The 17,202-nt window shown below is 43.5% G+C and overlaps 1 protein-coding gene across 1 annotated transcript in view; it reads right to left on the bottom strand.

Annotated features, from left to right (window-relative positions):
• Positions 1-17,202, bottom strand: part of PTPN23 (protein tyrosine phosphatase, non-receptor type 23) — a 35,277-nt gene that overhangs the window by 15,594 nt on the left and 2,481 nt on the right. Inside the window, exon 2 of the mRNA XM_006892952.1 lies at positions 3,924-3,998. Coding sequence (XP_006893014.1) covers positions 3,924-3,998 — 75 coding nt within the window. The remainder of the gene's footprint in view (positions 1-3,923; positions 3,999-17,202) is intronic.

A 17,202-nucleotide genomic window follows, 5' to 3' on the forward strand; every position in this document is an offset into this window, starting at 1 on the left:
GGGAGGAGGGTAAGGAGAATAGTGCAACAATGAATGAGTGGAAGCCCAAAATCTCTGTAAATGTTTATGAAAATTAATAAAATATAATTATAGAGAAAAAAAAGGAAAGAAATGAACAAAACTGTTCTGTACTGAACAGTCATGTGAGAACTCTCATGGAAAGTTACTAATAGGATTAATCTTATCAAATACTGAAATGTGTAACAGAGGCAACAATTGAAATATTATGAGACTGGCTGGAGGGGGGGAAGAGAGAGAGAGAGAACAAGAAATCCAGAAATGGAAGTAACTGTTGTTCTTATGGGCTGTCAAGTCAGAACTGATTCACAGCTGACACACCAGTAAGTTTTGAGAGGCAATAAAGCACATGGGAGAAGACTCCCCATCTTTGTTCTGCAGAGCAGCTGGTGGATTTGAACCATGTGTCTTTGAGCTGGCAGCACAACTCTATCTACTAGGCCACCAGAGCTCTGTCTAGAGAACTGGGCATGATAAAGAATATCCTAGAACTGTCGGGGGGGGGGGCGGGGGAGGGGAGTCAATTTCAAGCCTCTCTCACATGCCTTACACCCAAATAAATGCATGAAGTCTGAATAAACATTAGTAAAATATAAAACCATGCAAGAAAATGATAAAGGAAGAACATGATTGTTTACTCGCTATCCAGTTCAGCATGGCCACCGTAAGGCAGCTGTTGGCAGCATCCGAGGGCACAGAGCCCCAGGCTCATGCTCTACAGAGTATAAAGTGGGTTACACCTCGGCCAGAGTGGCTCTTTGGACACTCGGTAGTCAGGAGTTCTTCATGAGCCTTGGAAAACAGCCACGTGGTTGGTACAGTGCAAGTCACAATACATGAGCAGCGGGGCTCCGGACAGAGAGGCAAGGTGGGTGCAGCCCGAGCCCAGAACAAAATGGCCTGAAGAGCATTAACCAAGGGGGTGGAGTTTCTCTAAGGCCTCAGAAAGTGGACCATGGTGAGCACAGCACAGATTGAAGTTCTTTAGTAAGTCCGCCCTGGGACTGACAGTTGAGAAGTACACACCTGTCCAAAATACCTGAGGAGTCAGGGGTAAAGGAGTCAGGTATAGGGTGGACCAGGGAGGAGAGCATGGGCTGGAATTCTCGAGTCCCAGGAAAAATCAACGGAGTGAGAACAGAGGAACTGTGAGTCCACCTGGTGAATGGCCCCATCTGAAGAGGGACTCTGAGCTAAGTGAAGCACGGCTGGTGCTCCAGAACCCACCGAGGCAGTCACTCTGCAATTAACAGTCGGCTGGGGCCACATTTCTCCAAGACGGATTTGTTCCTTCTTTTGGAGGAATGACATAAAGTATAATTAATACTCCTTGCTTACACATAATTCAAAGGCATCATTTCTTCTTCGGTCTTCCTTATTCATTGTCCAATTTTCACATACATATGAGGCAACTGAAAATATCACAGCTAAAGTCAGATACACTTTAGTCTTTAAAGTGACATCCTGGCAAGAAGCTGTACTGTAATCCCAGAGGTGAACAGTTCTAATCCACCAGATGCTCTGCTGGAGAAGGAGGGACAATCTCCTGTACCAGTCAGATCTGATTTGATGGAACACATACACACACATTTAAAAAAAAAAAAGTAGCATCCCTGCTCTTTAGCACTCAGAAGAGGTCCTTAAAAGTAGATTTTCCACCACAGAGTTGCAAATCAAAACCACATGGGCAACGATATGTTTAAAAAAAAAACCCACCAGAAAATATGAACGTTAAAGCAAGATTGTGGGGGGAACATCTTATACACTGTCCATCAAATCAAAACCAACTCATAGCTGACCCTCCAGTGGGTTTTCAGAGGCAGTAAATCACATAGGAGGAGAATGTCCTTCTTCCTTCCACAGAGCAGCTAGTGGATTCAAACCGCATGCCTTTGGGTTTGCAGTTCATGTCAAATCTTACAAGCCTGCTGAAAAAAGGCGGATACTTCCTCAAAAAAGTTGCACAGAGAATTATCATACGGCCCAGTAATCTCAATCCTAGATATACATCCAGAAGAAGTAAAAGCAGAAATCACTCCAACATTTTCACAAAGCAGAAATCAATTAAAAGGTCCATCAACAGGTGAATGGACAAACTCAAAGAATAATGACAATGATTATTCCTCCTCCACTTCCTCAGTCATAAAGAGAAATAAAATCCTGATGCACATAAATGAACCTTAAAAACAAATCAGTCACTTTCAAAAGGGCAAATACTGTATGTTCTCACTTGGACAAAATAATCAAATACATAGAAACTAGTGATTCCTAATGACAGCTAGGGGTGGGAAGGAAGGGAAAAGGGACACTAATGCAAGGGGAATGGACATTAATGGTGGTGGAATTACTTAAGGGAAAATAGGAACAATGGTTATATAATTTGAAAAATGGAACCAATGTCACTGAAATAAGTCTGTGTACAATTTGTTGAATTGGCAAAGGGATGGCGCAAGAGGGGAAGACCCTCTATGAGATGGACTGATTCAGTGACTTGGGTAATCGGGATGGGTGTGTCAGAGGCAGTGCGACTGGCACAGGATAGAGCAGGGTTTAGGGCTGTTGTACATAGGGTCGCTATGAGTCGCAAATGACTCGACGGCACATAACAACAACAACAACAACAACAACAACAACATTTTCACCCAAAAAGCCCCTAACCCAGGGGAGCTCTGGTGGCCTAGTGGCAAGGAGCTGCAACTACAATCCCAGAGGCGCACGGTTCGAATCCACCAGATGCTCTGCCGGGGAAGGAGGGACAATCTCCTCCTGTACCAGTCAGATCTGATTTGACGGTACACGCACACAAAAATAATAAAATTTTAAAAAAAAAGCCCCTAACCCTAAAATTATTATTGTTTTCTTGGTAGAGAAACATACTAAAAATAGGCGCCAAGAAACAACAAAATAGACTGTTAAATTAAAAAAGCAGATTCCAAGTCAGTATGCTGCCATGGAGTCAACAATGACTCAGTGACCAACGACAAGGTCAGAACCTTGCCCTATCCTGCTCCATCCTCTTCTCTGATGTGCTCCGATCCATTATTAAAGTCACTGTGTCAACTCAAATTGCTGAGGGTCTTCCTCTGATGTTCCACCTTTTCCAGCATGGTATCATTTCCCAAGAACAAGTCCCTATATGAGACAGTTTCACCATACTTGGCTCTAAGGAACATCCTGGCTGGACATCCTCCAGGGCAAGGAAGAACAGGTGATGTTTAACCCTACTTAGGGATCTCCTCCTGGTGGCACAGGGTCAGCTTTAAGTAGGTTCTAACACAACAGCAAGGAGCTGAGTTGTTGACCTACATGCATCTATAAAGCGATCCCATACCCAATGCCATCAAGTCAAATGCAACACATGGAAATGCTTTTTTTCCCAAGACTGTAAATCTTAACAGCAAGACTCCCATCTCTCTCCCAAAGAGTCTAGTGAGTTTGAACTACAGACCTTTTAATTAGCTGTCCAAGAAGTAAATTACACCATGTAAAATTGTAAATGGATTTTTTTGTTTGTTTCACTTCTTTCTGGACTTCAGCCTAAAGTTAGACTTCATTCTGCTTTCTTTTAAACACTTTTCTAATTTTTGTGTCATTGCTGTCATTGTTTTTGAGGAAAAAGAACTCACTCATTCATTCTCACTGCCATCTAGTTGGTTCTGACCCACAGCAACCCTCCACGGAGTGGCCGGCAATCACAAGAGAAGCCTGCCCCATTTCCTCCGGAGGAGCTGCCGGGGGAAGTGAGTCAGCCTCTGGGTTAGCTGTGCCACGTGCTACAAACTACGTCCCTGAAGCTCCCTGAAAACGGAATTTGACATTTAATAAGAACGCAGTTATGTGATTTGCCTAATCTGTGCTCCATCAAGCCAGTCCTGGGTATTTCTGCATAAAAACAGTCTTCTTACCTGTCTGAGTAACTCCAGCTTCTTCAGCTCCTCATTGTAGGTTTCTGGATTCTCTCCATAATTCTTCAGCACAAACTAAACAGAAAGAGAACGCTGTAAGTCAATGAGAGGTAAGACTCCCCCAAACACCCCTCCAGCCTCAAGGCCTTGGCACTCATCAGCAAGGGCTGAGGGATGAGTCCAGACTCACAACCACATGTCCATTTCCTGGAATTTGGCCTCAGTACCTGGGCAGGAACAAGATGCTAACAGCCAACACCAACTCCATTAAGCAAAACAGAAAATAAGACTAGATGACCCTGTGTAAGCAAACAGACACTCAGGTCAGGCTCATTATGTCGCAGGCCACCCAACATACAAAGTGAAGGATTCTACTGACCAGTGAAGCCAGAGAACTTAGCTGCCAGAAATGGAGCCCAAAGGGACATAAGCTCTCAAAAAGATGCACCCACACCCATGTTCACAGACTTATCATTCACAATAAAGAAAAGCAGTAACCTAGATGCCTCAAACCTCGAGTTGCAATACTTAAGGATGTTTGGGGCAGAATATTAAATGATCCAGGAAGCATTAAAAGAAGATGGAAAGAGTATACAGAGTCACTGTAACAAAAGGAATTGGAAGACACAGAAGAATTTCATGAAACAACATATGAGCAAGAGCCTGCAGTGATGAAGGAAGAATTCAAGCTGCTCTGAAAGAATTGGCAAAAAGCAAGGCCCCAGGAATTGATGGCATACCAACTGACATATTTCAACAAAGTGACGCTGCCTTGGATGTTCTCACCAAGTTGTGCCAAGAAATTTAGTGGACAACTACCTGGCCTACTGACTGGAAGAGATTTATATTTATTCCCATTCCAAAGAAAGGTGACCCAACAGAGTGCAGAAATTATCAAACAGTATCACTGATATCACATGCAAGCAAGATTCTGCTGAAGATTATCCAAAAACTGGAACAGCAACAGAGAACTGCCTAAAGTGCAGGCTGGCTTTAGAAAAGGCGGTGGCACTAGGAATATTATAGCTAATGTCAAATGGATCTTGGCTGAAAGCAAAGTACCAGAGGAATGTCTATCTATGTTTCACTGACTATGCAAAGACATTTGACTGTGTGGATCACAACAAAATGTGGCTGACTCTGAGAAAAATGGGAATCCCAAAACACTTGATTGTACTTACACGAAATCTATACTTGGACCAAGAGGAAGTCGTTAGAACAGAGAGCAAGGAAACACTGCATGGTTCAAAATTGGGAAGGGTGTGCATCAAAGATATGTCCTATCTCCATCTCTTTTTAGTCTGCATGCAGAACAGATTATCTGGGAGGCTGGGCTCTATTAAAGAGAAGTGTGGCATCAAGATTGGAGGTAGATTCATCAACAATCTACATTATGCAGATGATACAACCCTGCTTGCTGAAACTTAGGAGGACCTGAAGCACTTGCTGCAGAAGGTCAAGGAGTGCCATGAAGGCCATGGTCTTTGTAATTACTTGCTATGCATCAGAGAGCTGGACAATGACAAGGGATGATAGAAGAAAATGGATGCCTTTGAGCTGTAGTCTGGAGAAGAGTACTGAATATAACAGGGACTGCTAGAAGAACAAACAAGTTCATCCTGGAGAGGGTGAAGCCAGGCTGCTCCTTGGAGGCAAGGATTCTGAAGCTCTGTCTGACATACTTTGAACATGCTGCAAGGCGTGATCAGTCCTTGGAGAGGGACATCATGCTTGGGAGGGTGGAGGGACAGCGCAGGAGAGGAAGACTCTCGGTGAGATGGATTGATTCAGCCACTGGGGTATAATGACGACAGGTGTGTCTGAGACAATAAGATTGGCAAGGGATGGCGCAGGGTTTAGGGCTGTTATATATAGCATCACTATGAGTTGCGGGTTAGTTGACAGCATATAACAACAACAACAAGATGACCTGGCTCTCAACAGAAGAATGGGTAAGTTTTCTACAAGGTAGACTATGACCTAGTGTTAATGAGTACCAATAACTCTATGAAACATTTTATAGCATAAAGGAACTGGAAGGCAACATACTTAGTGAAATGAATCACTAAAGAACAAATATTGTAGCAGATCAATACTATATAAAGTCAAGGAAAAGATTCACAGAGAAATGGTTTTTGATAGTTATAGGAGTGGGGAAATTTGAGGGTAAATCATTAACTGGAGGGTACACACTAACACTGTATACATGAGAGAGATATTAACACAAAATAATCGGAGCAAAGGAAGATACTAGAGGAGCATAAGAACTAAAAGCAACAAAAGTAAATACTATTTATTACATATACAATCTTGCAACAGCAGTAATAACAGTAATCTAAGAGTAGATACATAGACACACAAGCTGAATAGAAGTAGAAAGGCAAATGGGGCCAGAACCACAAATATATCTGGATTTGCCAAAAATATTTATGTCTTGTCCTGTGTTGTGAAAATATCAAAGAATATACCAGATCAAAAAAAAAAAAGAATATAGCAGATCATAGAGGGGCAGTTATGAAAATATCTTAGCCACAATCAACCATAAAGAGGGAATGGGCTACTGGGTCTTCAAGTTCAGGACCATAGTCTCAGGGAATATCAAGGTCCATTGGCACTGCATAGCTCTCAGACAATGGTGGTCTGGTAGGTTAAGGAGTTCTGTTGCCAACTCAAAGACAGACAGTTCCAATCCACCAGGAGCTGCACAGGAAAAAGTGGGCAATCTCCTCCCATATGATTTACAGCCTCTGAAAACCCACTGGAGGGTCAGTTATAAGAAAAAGAAGAAATTAAGAGTTTCCCTCCATCCAGAGGAAAGGAGAGTGACAAAAATAAAAAATGTATGGAGATATACGTGAACCACCGCCTCCATCATCCAGAGGTAAGAAGAGCTAAATGGGGGTACAGAGGGAGGGGATATTGGGCAGGGAGAAAGTGCAACAATGAATAAATGGAAATCCAAAGTCTCTGTAAACTTTCATTAAACTTAATTTTTTTTTTTTTTTTTAAAGAAGAGCTTGGGAGCTCTGGTGGCCTAGTAGCAAGAAGCTGCACTATGATCCCAGAGATATGCAGTTCAAATCCACCAGATGCTCTGCTGGAAAAGGAGGGGCAATCTCCTCCTGTACCAGACAGATCCAATCAATTTGATGGTACATACACAAAAATAAATTAAAAAAAAAAGAAAAACTAGATGGTGCCTGGTTACCATTATCAGCTTCAATTAGAGGCATCACACAATGAAGGTGTTGGCTGGAGTAGGAGAAAAATGTGGAACTCAAAATAGTAATAATAATAATAAAGACCAGGCTTACTGGTCAGATGGAAGCATAGACCTGAGGCTATGGTCCTTGGTCACTCTTCAAGCTTGGAACTGAACTCACACCTGTGGTCAACTTTCCCTTAATGACAGGAAAATCTACAGATGAACAATAACACGGGGGAGGAATGCATTCCTGAGAAGCACCCCACACACAGGTTCTAAAGAGAGCCTCTCCCCAGGGAGAAAACTCACACTTACTCTTTTACACACACACACACACACACACACACACACACACACACACACCCCTGCGGGAAGGGAACACATCACAAGATTTAGTTCAGGGTAGAAAGAACATGAAAAATAAACTGTAATCTAGAGGGAAAACTGTGACCTAAGAACAATGTGCGGTCACCGTTCTCCAGGCCACCAGGGGAAGAACTCTAAGTTGTTCCGCACAACATTCATCACCCTTCACAACCTGCTCCCAGCCACCTTCGGGCTGGCACCTCCCAGTGTCACTCAGCCAACAGTCCCCGCAACAACTGGTCTCAGTTTTCAATGCCCATCCAGCCACATGTTCTCCCCATCTCTGCAAAAAACCAGCAGGAAAATCACTTTCTAGAACCACCTTCCTCATGCCTCCATGGGGTGTGCCCCACAGCAGAAGCATGCTGGACCTCTCCTACCCTAGATAATGAGTGTGTCAAGGAATGGGAGGCGGCTTATTGAAGGCCTTGTACACTCAGCAAATGGTTGCTTCTGTAAGGACTGCAGAGAGCAGAAATGCCAATTGGGTAGTATCAAGTCACAGAAAATTCAGAAATTAGGATATCATCCCAGATAATCAAACCATTCCTTTAAAAGTCAGGGGGCTGTTTCAGATTTAAAAAGACTAATATATACAATATGGGAAAGCTGACTGGATGCATTTAGGGAGAAAAAGTAATAAATTAAAGGTTTCATGGGAGGGAGATAGACAGATGGATCCTAATTGTATCTTCATAGCCACACGAAATACATACAGAGAAATAAAACTGAGTGAACGGTAAGGAACTAACACATACAGGTAGTACCTAGGAGCAAATTGTATTATTCTCTCAATATTTTTCTATTTGAAATTTAGAAAGGAAATGTTTTAAGAACTGCTGAAGAAATTAATGGCATTTGAGAATACTTTCCCCTAGATGAAGTGGTTTTTATCACATCTAGGAGAATGCAGTGAAAGACAAAAAAAATTTCTTCAGAAATATTCAATAGTGCACAACTACAAAAAAATGAATCCGTAATTTTAGAAAGCTTTGCAGCCCGTTTCTGAGCTCCTGCTTAACAATCCTCGCTCTGGCTATGCTAACAGGGACCCCAGCTCCAACCCCTCCCCTCACCCCTGCTCTCACACATACAACAGAAACATGGCCTAGGCTACAGCCTATTTAAATGGGGACATAGTCTTTAATCCACTCCCTTTTCATAAGAGTTTTAATCTGCCCACTCCTAGGCTGTAAGTGCGTGCCCTGGTGGCACTGTGTGAACATGTGCTGTACTGCTAAGTGAAAAGCCAGCAGTTCAAATCCATGCTCTGCAGGAGGAAGATGGATACCTTCTCATAGAGAAGTACAGCCTCGTGCACCTGCTGCAGGGTCACTGAGTCAGAAATGACTTGATGGAATTGAGGGCTTTGGTTTTAAGGTAGAAGTTGAAGCCTGGAGATCAAATGGGAGACAGGTCAGGGGAATTAAAAGGGACACCTGTGAGTGCCCGAAACTAGACTTCTCTCAACACTGATGAGACATCTGTCCCTGCTGTTCACATAAGAGATGCTGCCCTTACCCCCAGCAATTTGTCCCCAGAGAGCACCTTCTTCTACCTGTATGTCATTCCTCTTCCAAGATCAGCAGCAGCAAATATTTACAGAGCTCCTTCTACAGTCCCGTACTGTACTGAGTGCCTAACGGTCACTTTACCACAACTCCATCAGGTTCAAACTACATCATCACCATTCTACAAATGGGGAAACAGAGGCAAAGCGGTTAGGAGATTTGCCAATGTCATTATGCCAGTAAGGGCTCGAGCAAAGACTGAAATCCAGGCATGTGGACAGGCTCCAGGGCACATCTTCTCAATCAGGATTGCGCCAACTCACTTAAAATTTTTAATACATATCTTACAGACAAAGGAAAAACTGGGAAGAGAAAACTAATCACAGCTCCCAGGCTAAGTCAAGGGAGGAGTCAGGATATTTAAGCCCTGACAAAATCCTGACTGCTGTCCTCTCACGGAACAAAGAGGCTGGAAGAAGGTCTCAGAATAAGAACCAGAGACTGTCTTTCTCTTTGCAGAGCTCAGAACAAAGTCTGACACGAGATAAAGCTCCCGACTGAGAAGGTAGGTCAAGCCTGAACTTCAACCACAAGCACCAGAAGGCACTGACGAGACCCCAGTGAACCTATACAATCAGGCAGGCAAAGGGGTGGGAGGGAATAGAGAAACCGGCCGGCCAGGCTATGGAGCAGGCAAGTGTCCTTTTCTGAGGGTGAAGTCTATTGTATGTTCAGGGATCAGATTCACTGGAAAAGGCTGGGAGGGAAGGAGAGCTCCAAACAAACAAACAACAAAAAAACCCCACACAAACAAACCCAGGAAGAGAATGGAAAGGCCATTTCCAAAGAGAAATACCAAGACAAGTCCTGACTGTGACCCTGGGTAAGTGTGAGATCGGCCTGTGTTTTTTCATCTGTGAAACAGACTTACCACTCCTTGCTATGCTTATTAACTCTCCTGAGCCTCACAGCCTTACAAGGTATTAACTGCTCCATGTTACAGGTGAGAGAGATGAAGATCAGATTAGTTACGTAATCATTTGTAAAAGCTGATTGTTACGTAGACACTAAGTAGAGAGGTGAAACCTGAACCAAAGTCTGGCTGCAATGGCTGTGCTATTCTCATCATTCACTTTCTGGAGCAACAAAAGGTTGTAACTAGACGAGATTACAGGGACCATTCATCTGGGATCCTGTCATTCTTTCAAAGGTAAGTAAGAAGGCAGAGATGACCAATGGTCGATTTCAAAAGTTCTGACCTGGGAACAAATTCTAGAGATGACGCAGAACCAGGCACAGCGTTTCATTCCGTTTTACAAACAAGGTCGCTATGAGCTGAAGGCTGACTGAAAACCAGCTAACAAGGGTGTTCTCTCAGCATCCTTTCTCTCATAGCAGCACAGTTGCACTCTTTTGTTACACTTCCCCCTTCCAAGAGGTGGGGTAATCTTTTCCCCTTAATTTAATACACCATCTTAGAATTTATGGTACTAAGGAAAAACCAAGCTCTGGTGGCTTAGTGGTAAGGAGTTACACTGCCAATCCAACGGCACATGTTCAAATCCACTAGCTGTTCTAAGGGAGAAAGATAAGCAATCGCCTCCCATTCACTTTACTGCCTCTGAAAATCCCTTGAGGGATAACTCCTTAGTAGTTCAGACTCAGTGTTACACAACAATCAACGAGCCAAGAAGAAATGATGTCACACATGATGGTATTTGTTAACTATGCACATTATTTCTTTTCTTTCCTCCACTTTCAGGGTTCAAATATGGGGCATTTATTGGACTGTTCCACAGAAACATAACACATTTAATCTCACACAGACCATTCCTAATTAATGATACATGCTCTGCTATCTTTCTCAAACACAACTGCTGTTGTTGGGGGGAGGGGGGAAGAGTACGGCCAAGAGAAATCAAAGCCCCCTCAGTCCTTATTAGGAAGTCCGAGTCCAAGTCAGGGGAAGAGCAGTGGGGAGAACAGACTTTCTTGCCCTGGTCCAGCCCTTACTGCCATTCAAGGCCTCTGTGCCAGATCCTTCTGAATGCTCCTTGGTTGGTGTGAACAATACAGGAGAGGAGGACTCCAGTTACACCTCCCAGAGGGCAGTAGAATGAAACTGGGGCGTTTAAGCAACACTAGTTAAGCACTCTCTGCACAAAAGTATTATTACTTCCTGAATAAAGGACAGAATCAGGTCTAAACCATGAATGAAATGGATACAGGCACTGGGTGTATGAAATCAAAGTCAGAGAAGAATGAACTGGACAATCCAGGCCATCTGTTGCCTAGGTGACTTCACATCTGGGACAAAAGAAAAAACAGGTGACCACAACAGGGAGCTGACAATATCCAGTCCCTTACTGCTGAAAAGCCTGAGGCCTTCTAGGCCTCTGGTACTCTCATGCTCTCTTCTCTACATATGCACATGCAGATGTGTCCAAGCTGAGTGCCAGCTGTCCCACGGGAACTCTGGAAGGCAGGGAAAAACTTCTGCAAAAAGGAAAACTAGGCTCTGCTGAGATGTGAACAAAATAACCAGTAAGAAGAGACAGCAAGAGTGTGAAATCTGGGGCACAGGTGATGGGGTGGAGGTGAGAGACAGGTCTGAATCCCACTGAGGATATCCAGAGGTAGTATTGCTCAACCCAGGTAGTAGGAAAAAAGTACTCGATAAGGGCCAAGCAAGACAACAACCAGAAACAGAAGGAAGAGAGGGATAAAGTTCCTATAAAGGACTAGTGGGTGTGGGCCAGAAAGGCAGGCTGAAGTGAGCTAGGGACAAATCAGGAAGAGCAGGTAAGAGTTTCTCTGAGGGAGCCTGGTGAGAAAGTGAAGATTTGGAGAACAGTAGTCAGTCAGGAGCGAGCAGGGACAGCCAGAAAGGCCGTCTGCTGGGCTCTTTTGCCACCTCTGAGCATTACCAGATGGTAAACTCTATAAAGGCAGGACTGCACTGTATTCCCAGAGCAAGCAATTACTACTTAGTAACTATCAGCTCAAAGCATGAGACAGGAGTCAAGGATGCCAGCAACATCTCCGTCCAACTTGATCACAAGTGCAGCTGGCTGAAGGCAGCTATTGGAAAAGGAAAGAACAAGCTTCAAATGCCTATTACTTGTGGCCGAACCACTGACTGATGAAGAATGTAAGTCATCCTCAGTGTCCAGGGAGTCAGCACTCTGGACTCCAAGGCACAGGTAAGAAGCTGCAAGGCTAACAGCACTTTCCTACTAAAAAAAATCTGGGTCAGGATATCCCAATTCAAAGTGGGGCTCCAGGCCAAAGCCAGACCGCTCTGCTCTCGATGCTTATTTGACATCATTCCGTAAGAGAAAGCATGCTCACTGGGAATGAAAATCAACACTAGCTAATAGGAAAGGTTTTCAATACCTCAGTCCTTACCTGATCTACCAGAAGTCCAGGCTGGGTTTAGAAGGGGTCGTGGTACTAGGGATATTGTAGCTGATGTTAGATGGATCTTAGCTGAAAGCAGAGAATACCAGAGGAATGTCTATCTGTGTTTCATTGACTTTGCAAAGGCATTTGACTGTGTGGATCATAACAAACTGTGGCTGACTCTGAGAAGAATGGGAATCCCAGAACACTTGATCATGCTAACGCAAAACCTATACTTGGACCAGGAGGCAGTCGTCAGAACAGAGCAAGGGAACACTGCATGGTTCAAAATTGGGAAGGGCGTACGCCAGGGATGCATCCTATCTCCACACCTTTTCAACCTATATGCAGAACAGATTATCCGGGAGGCTGGGCTTATGAGGAGAAATGTGGGGTCAAGATTGGTGGACGATTTATCAACAATCTGCGTTATACAGATGACACAACCCTGCTTGCTGAAAATGAAGAGGACCTGAAGCGCCTGCTGCAGAGGGTCAAGGACTACAGCCTACAATATGGATTGAGGCTCAATGTCAAGAAGACAAAGATTCTCACCACTGGACCAATTGGCAACATCAGGATGGATGGTGAAGAGATTGAGATTGTACACAGCTTTAGTTTGCTTGGCTCCACAGTCAACACTCTTGGCACCAGTTGCTAGGAAATTAAAAGGCACATTGCCATGGGGAAAGTCTGCTGTTAGGGACCTCTCCAAAGTACTGAAGAGCAATGGTGTTTCTCTGGAGACTGAGGTGCATTTGATACAGGCCATGGTCTTTGCAATCACTTGTTATGCATCAGAGTTGGACAATGACCAAAGAGGATAGAAGGAGAATTGATGCCTTTGAGCTGTGGTGCTGGAGAAGAGTATTGAGAATACCATGGACTGCTAGGAAAACAAACAGATTTGTCCTGGAAAGGGTTAACCTGGGTGGCTCCTTGGAGTCAAGGATTCTGAGGCTCCGTCTAACATACTTTGGACATGTTGTGAGGAGAGACCAATCCTTGGAGAGGGACATCATGCTTGGGAGGGTGGAGGGATGGCACAGGAGGGGAAGGCCTTCTATGAGGTGGATTGATTCAGTGACTGGGATAATCGGGATGGGAGTGTCGGAGACAGTGCGATTGGCACAGGACAGAGCAGAGTTTAGGGCTGTTGCACATAGGGTCGCTATGAGTCGCAAGCGACTCAATGGCACATGACAACAATAACAACAACAGTTCTTACCTAAAAAAGACGAAAAACAAATGTTCTGCCTGAAAAACTCCTATTCATCCTTCAAAACTTGACTCCTTTGGCTGGCACTTCTGTACAAAACACATCTATTCTTACACTGATCTTACCCCTAATTTTTCAATTCCCTCTAGACCACAAGTTACTCTTCTGCATCATCAGGATTTAGCACAAAGCTCAACAGGTTGATCACGACACAACTATCTTTTTCACCCTGATATCCTAAACTAAATTCTGTCTCTCAGCACCAAGTCACTGAGGATGATTCCCATACCCTAGAGCATGGCTACAGAAAGACAAATGTCGGAAGGCAGATGCAGAGCCAAATGTCTAGAGTTTGCTGGGAGATATCTAGGTCTCAGAGTATTCACAGACGGCAGCAGCTGCAGTGCCCTCTGCAGGGAAGGAAGGAGGTCCAAGGGCACCTGGAGGGGGCCAGCCACTCCCCAGACCAGCCACAGACTCCTCCTGCTCTTCATTTGAGTTCAGGCAAACACACATCACATTTCATTATCTTTGCCAATCTCAAAGAGGAAACAGAAAAAGAGACAATGTCTAGAAAACGGATTTGTTTCTTGAGCATCAGGCTAAAGAGCAACTCTTCTCATGGAGGCCCAGGGGTTCCAGAGAAGTCACTACTCACATAAGAACCTGCTGACCAGCAGTGATGACCAAGGCTGCAAAAGTTAAGTCCAAACAAAAATATCTCCTGGTAGTTTCTGGTCTAAGGCTGTATCTTCTTGATTCCCACATTTGTGATCATCGTCTCTGAGCTGTCATCCAGTCATCTGAAAAAGTCTCTATAAGGCTAATTATGTAGAAATTCAGGTGAACTTTAGTCTTCTTTCAATACTCATGTGAAAGTTGGGACACTGAACAAGGAAAACCAAAGAAGAATCCATGCCTTTGAAGGGTGGTGTTAGGGAAGAGTACTGACTATCACAGACTGCCGAAAGAACAAACATATGTGTCTTGAAGAAGCTCCACTAGGGTGCTTATTACAGGCAAGGGTGGTAAAACTTCGCCTTACATGCTTCTGGCATGTTGTCAGGAGGGGCCAATCCTGGAAAAGACTCCATGCAGGGAAAAGTGGAGGGTCAGCAAAAAAGTGGAAGACTCTCAATAAGGCGGACTGACACAGCGACCACAGCAATAGGCTGGCTAGTGCATGGTTTGACGGACCATGAGGATGAATCACAATACGGCAAGGTTTGAATCTGTTGTTTCTAGGGTTACTATGAGTTACAGTTAACAGCATCTAATGGCAACAAGATGTAAAGGGTACTTCTGCTAGCCTATAATGCACATGAGGCTAACGCTAGGGAAATTTAAAATTAAACAGGAAAAATATGTAAAGAAAACACCTACCTGTCATGAGGAAAGAAAGGGTTAGTAGATTAACTCACACAAAAGAAGTAAATGTCTTAGAACACACACACACACACACACTTTTACTTTAGTCAAACAACAGACAAGAAATCAGACAATACTACTACTAGAGAGAAACTCACCCCTTAGAATAACCAACCAAAATGACAGAGGACAGCATGTGCCCAAAGACAAAGCTCAGAAAGCAGGAAGGGGTAGAAGGGGATTGATGGAAATGAGACTCATAAGTAAAAGCGGATACAGTGCAGTTAAACAAGGCAAAGTAGAGAACTTTTTGAGGCTGTGAGAATTTCACATTCAAAGGCACCTAGGAAAGAACAGCATATTAAAGGAGCAGCTAGGTTACTTACGTCAGTAGCAAGCAGCTCTGGTGGCACAGTGCGTAACATGTCAGACTGCTCATCCAAACGTTAGAAGTCCATATCCACTAGCTGCTCCTCAGAAGAAAGATGAGCAGTTTCTGCCTGTACAGGTTTACAGTCTCAGAAGCTCAATTAGAGGGTCACTGTGAGTCAGAATCAAGTCTCTGGGTCTCTTTCACTGATGTTGAGTCAGAATCAACTCAGAAATGACCCTCTGAGGATATAAAGCACATGGGAGGAAGCTTCACTTCTGAAGAGTAGTGGTGCATTTGAACCACCTGAGAGGTTCCGCCTCCGCAGTGCAACTCCCTATGGAACACCAGTGCTCCTAATCTATGGTAATAGGTGGGCATCAGAAGTGCATAAAAGCAAAACAAAAAGCCAAACCTGTTGCCACTGAGTCCATTCTCATTCATACTGACTCTAGTCAGTTGTTTCACAGAATTTGAAAAACATCTGGAAGACAGCTAGCAATCTCTGGTCAGGTGTTTGGAAACAATCCATATTTGTTCCCATTCTAAGTTAAGGTGATCAAGAGAACGCAGAAATTATATAATATCACTAATATCAAACACAAGTAAAATCGTCCTGAAGATTATTAAAAACTTCTGAAACAATACATCAACAGGGACCTGTCAGAAATTCAAGCTGGATTCAGAAGAGTTTACGGAGGTAGGAATATCATGGCCAATGTCAGAAGTATTATGGTTGACAGCAGAGAATACCAAGAAGTAGTTTACTTGTATTTTATTGACTATACATTCAACTCAAACTACGTATAATGAAAAGAATGGGAATTCCACAACACTCAGTTGTGCTCATGTAAAATCTGTACATAAACCAAGAAGTTGTTCAACCTGAACAAGGAGATATGGCAGGTTTAAAATCAGGAAATGTGTGCATAGGGATTGTGTCCACACCAATCTGCATGCTGAGCAAATAACTGGAGAAACAGAACTGTACATGGAAGAATGGGGCATCAGGATTGGAGGAAGCTTCATCAACAACCTATGTTATGCAGCTGACACAAATCTTGCTTGCAGAAAGTGAGGAAGACTAGAAGCAGTTACTGAAGACTAAAAACTCAGCCTTTAATATGGAATACACATCAACATGAAGAAAACAAAAATCCTCACATCTGGACCTATAGGATCTATCATGTTAAATATCATGTTAGATATGTTAGACTGAAGTTGGTGAAGATTTCATTTTACTTGGATCCCTAAACACCACCCACGGCAGCAGCAGCCAAGAAATCAAAAAGCATGTTGTTCTTGGAAAATCTGCTGTCAAGGCCTTCTTTAAAGTGCTAAAGAGCAAGGATGTCAGTTTAAACACTAAGGTGAGCCTGACCTAAGACATGGTATATTCAACCCCTTCGATGCATGTAAAAATCAAGACAATGAATGAATGAAGATCAAAGATGCATCAATGCCTTTGAATTGTGTTCTCGAAGACTATTAAAGATCCATAGACAGTCAAAAGAATAAACAGATTTTTCTTGAAAGCGGTGCAAACAGGATGCTCCTCAAAGATGGTGAAACTTTCTCATATACTTTTGGGCATGTTGTGAGAGCCAATCTTTGGGAAAAGACATCATGCTGGGAAAAGGAGATGGTCTTAAAGTGAGGAAGACCCTCAATGGCATGTACTGACACAGTAACTCCATCAATGAACTTGAGCAGAGTGAAAAACGTGGTGATGCCACAGGACAGGGAAAAGTTTCAATCTTCTGCTCATAAGGTTTCTAAGAGTTGCAGTCAACTCAATGCACCTAAAAACTGCAATGTCTAAAACAACTATGAGGTAT

This window comes from Elephantulus edwardii, unplaced genomic scaffold, assembly GCF_000299155.1.
Source record: "Elephantulus edwardii isolate Elephantulus edwardi_28Jun2011 unplaced genomic scaffold, EleEdw1.0 scaffold00121, whole genome shotgun sequence".
NCBI classification, from domain to species: Eukaryota; Metazoa; Chordata; class Mammalia; order Macroscelidea; family Macroscelididae; genus Elephantulus; species Elephantulus edwardii.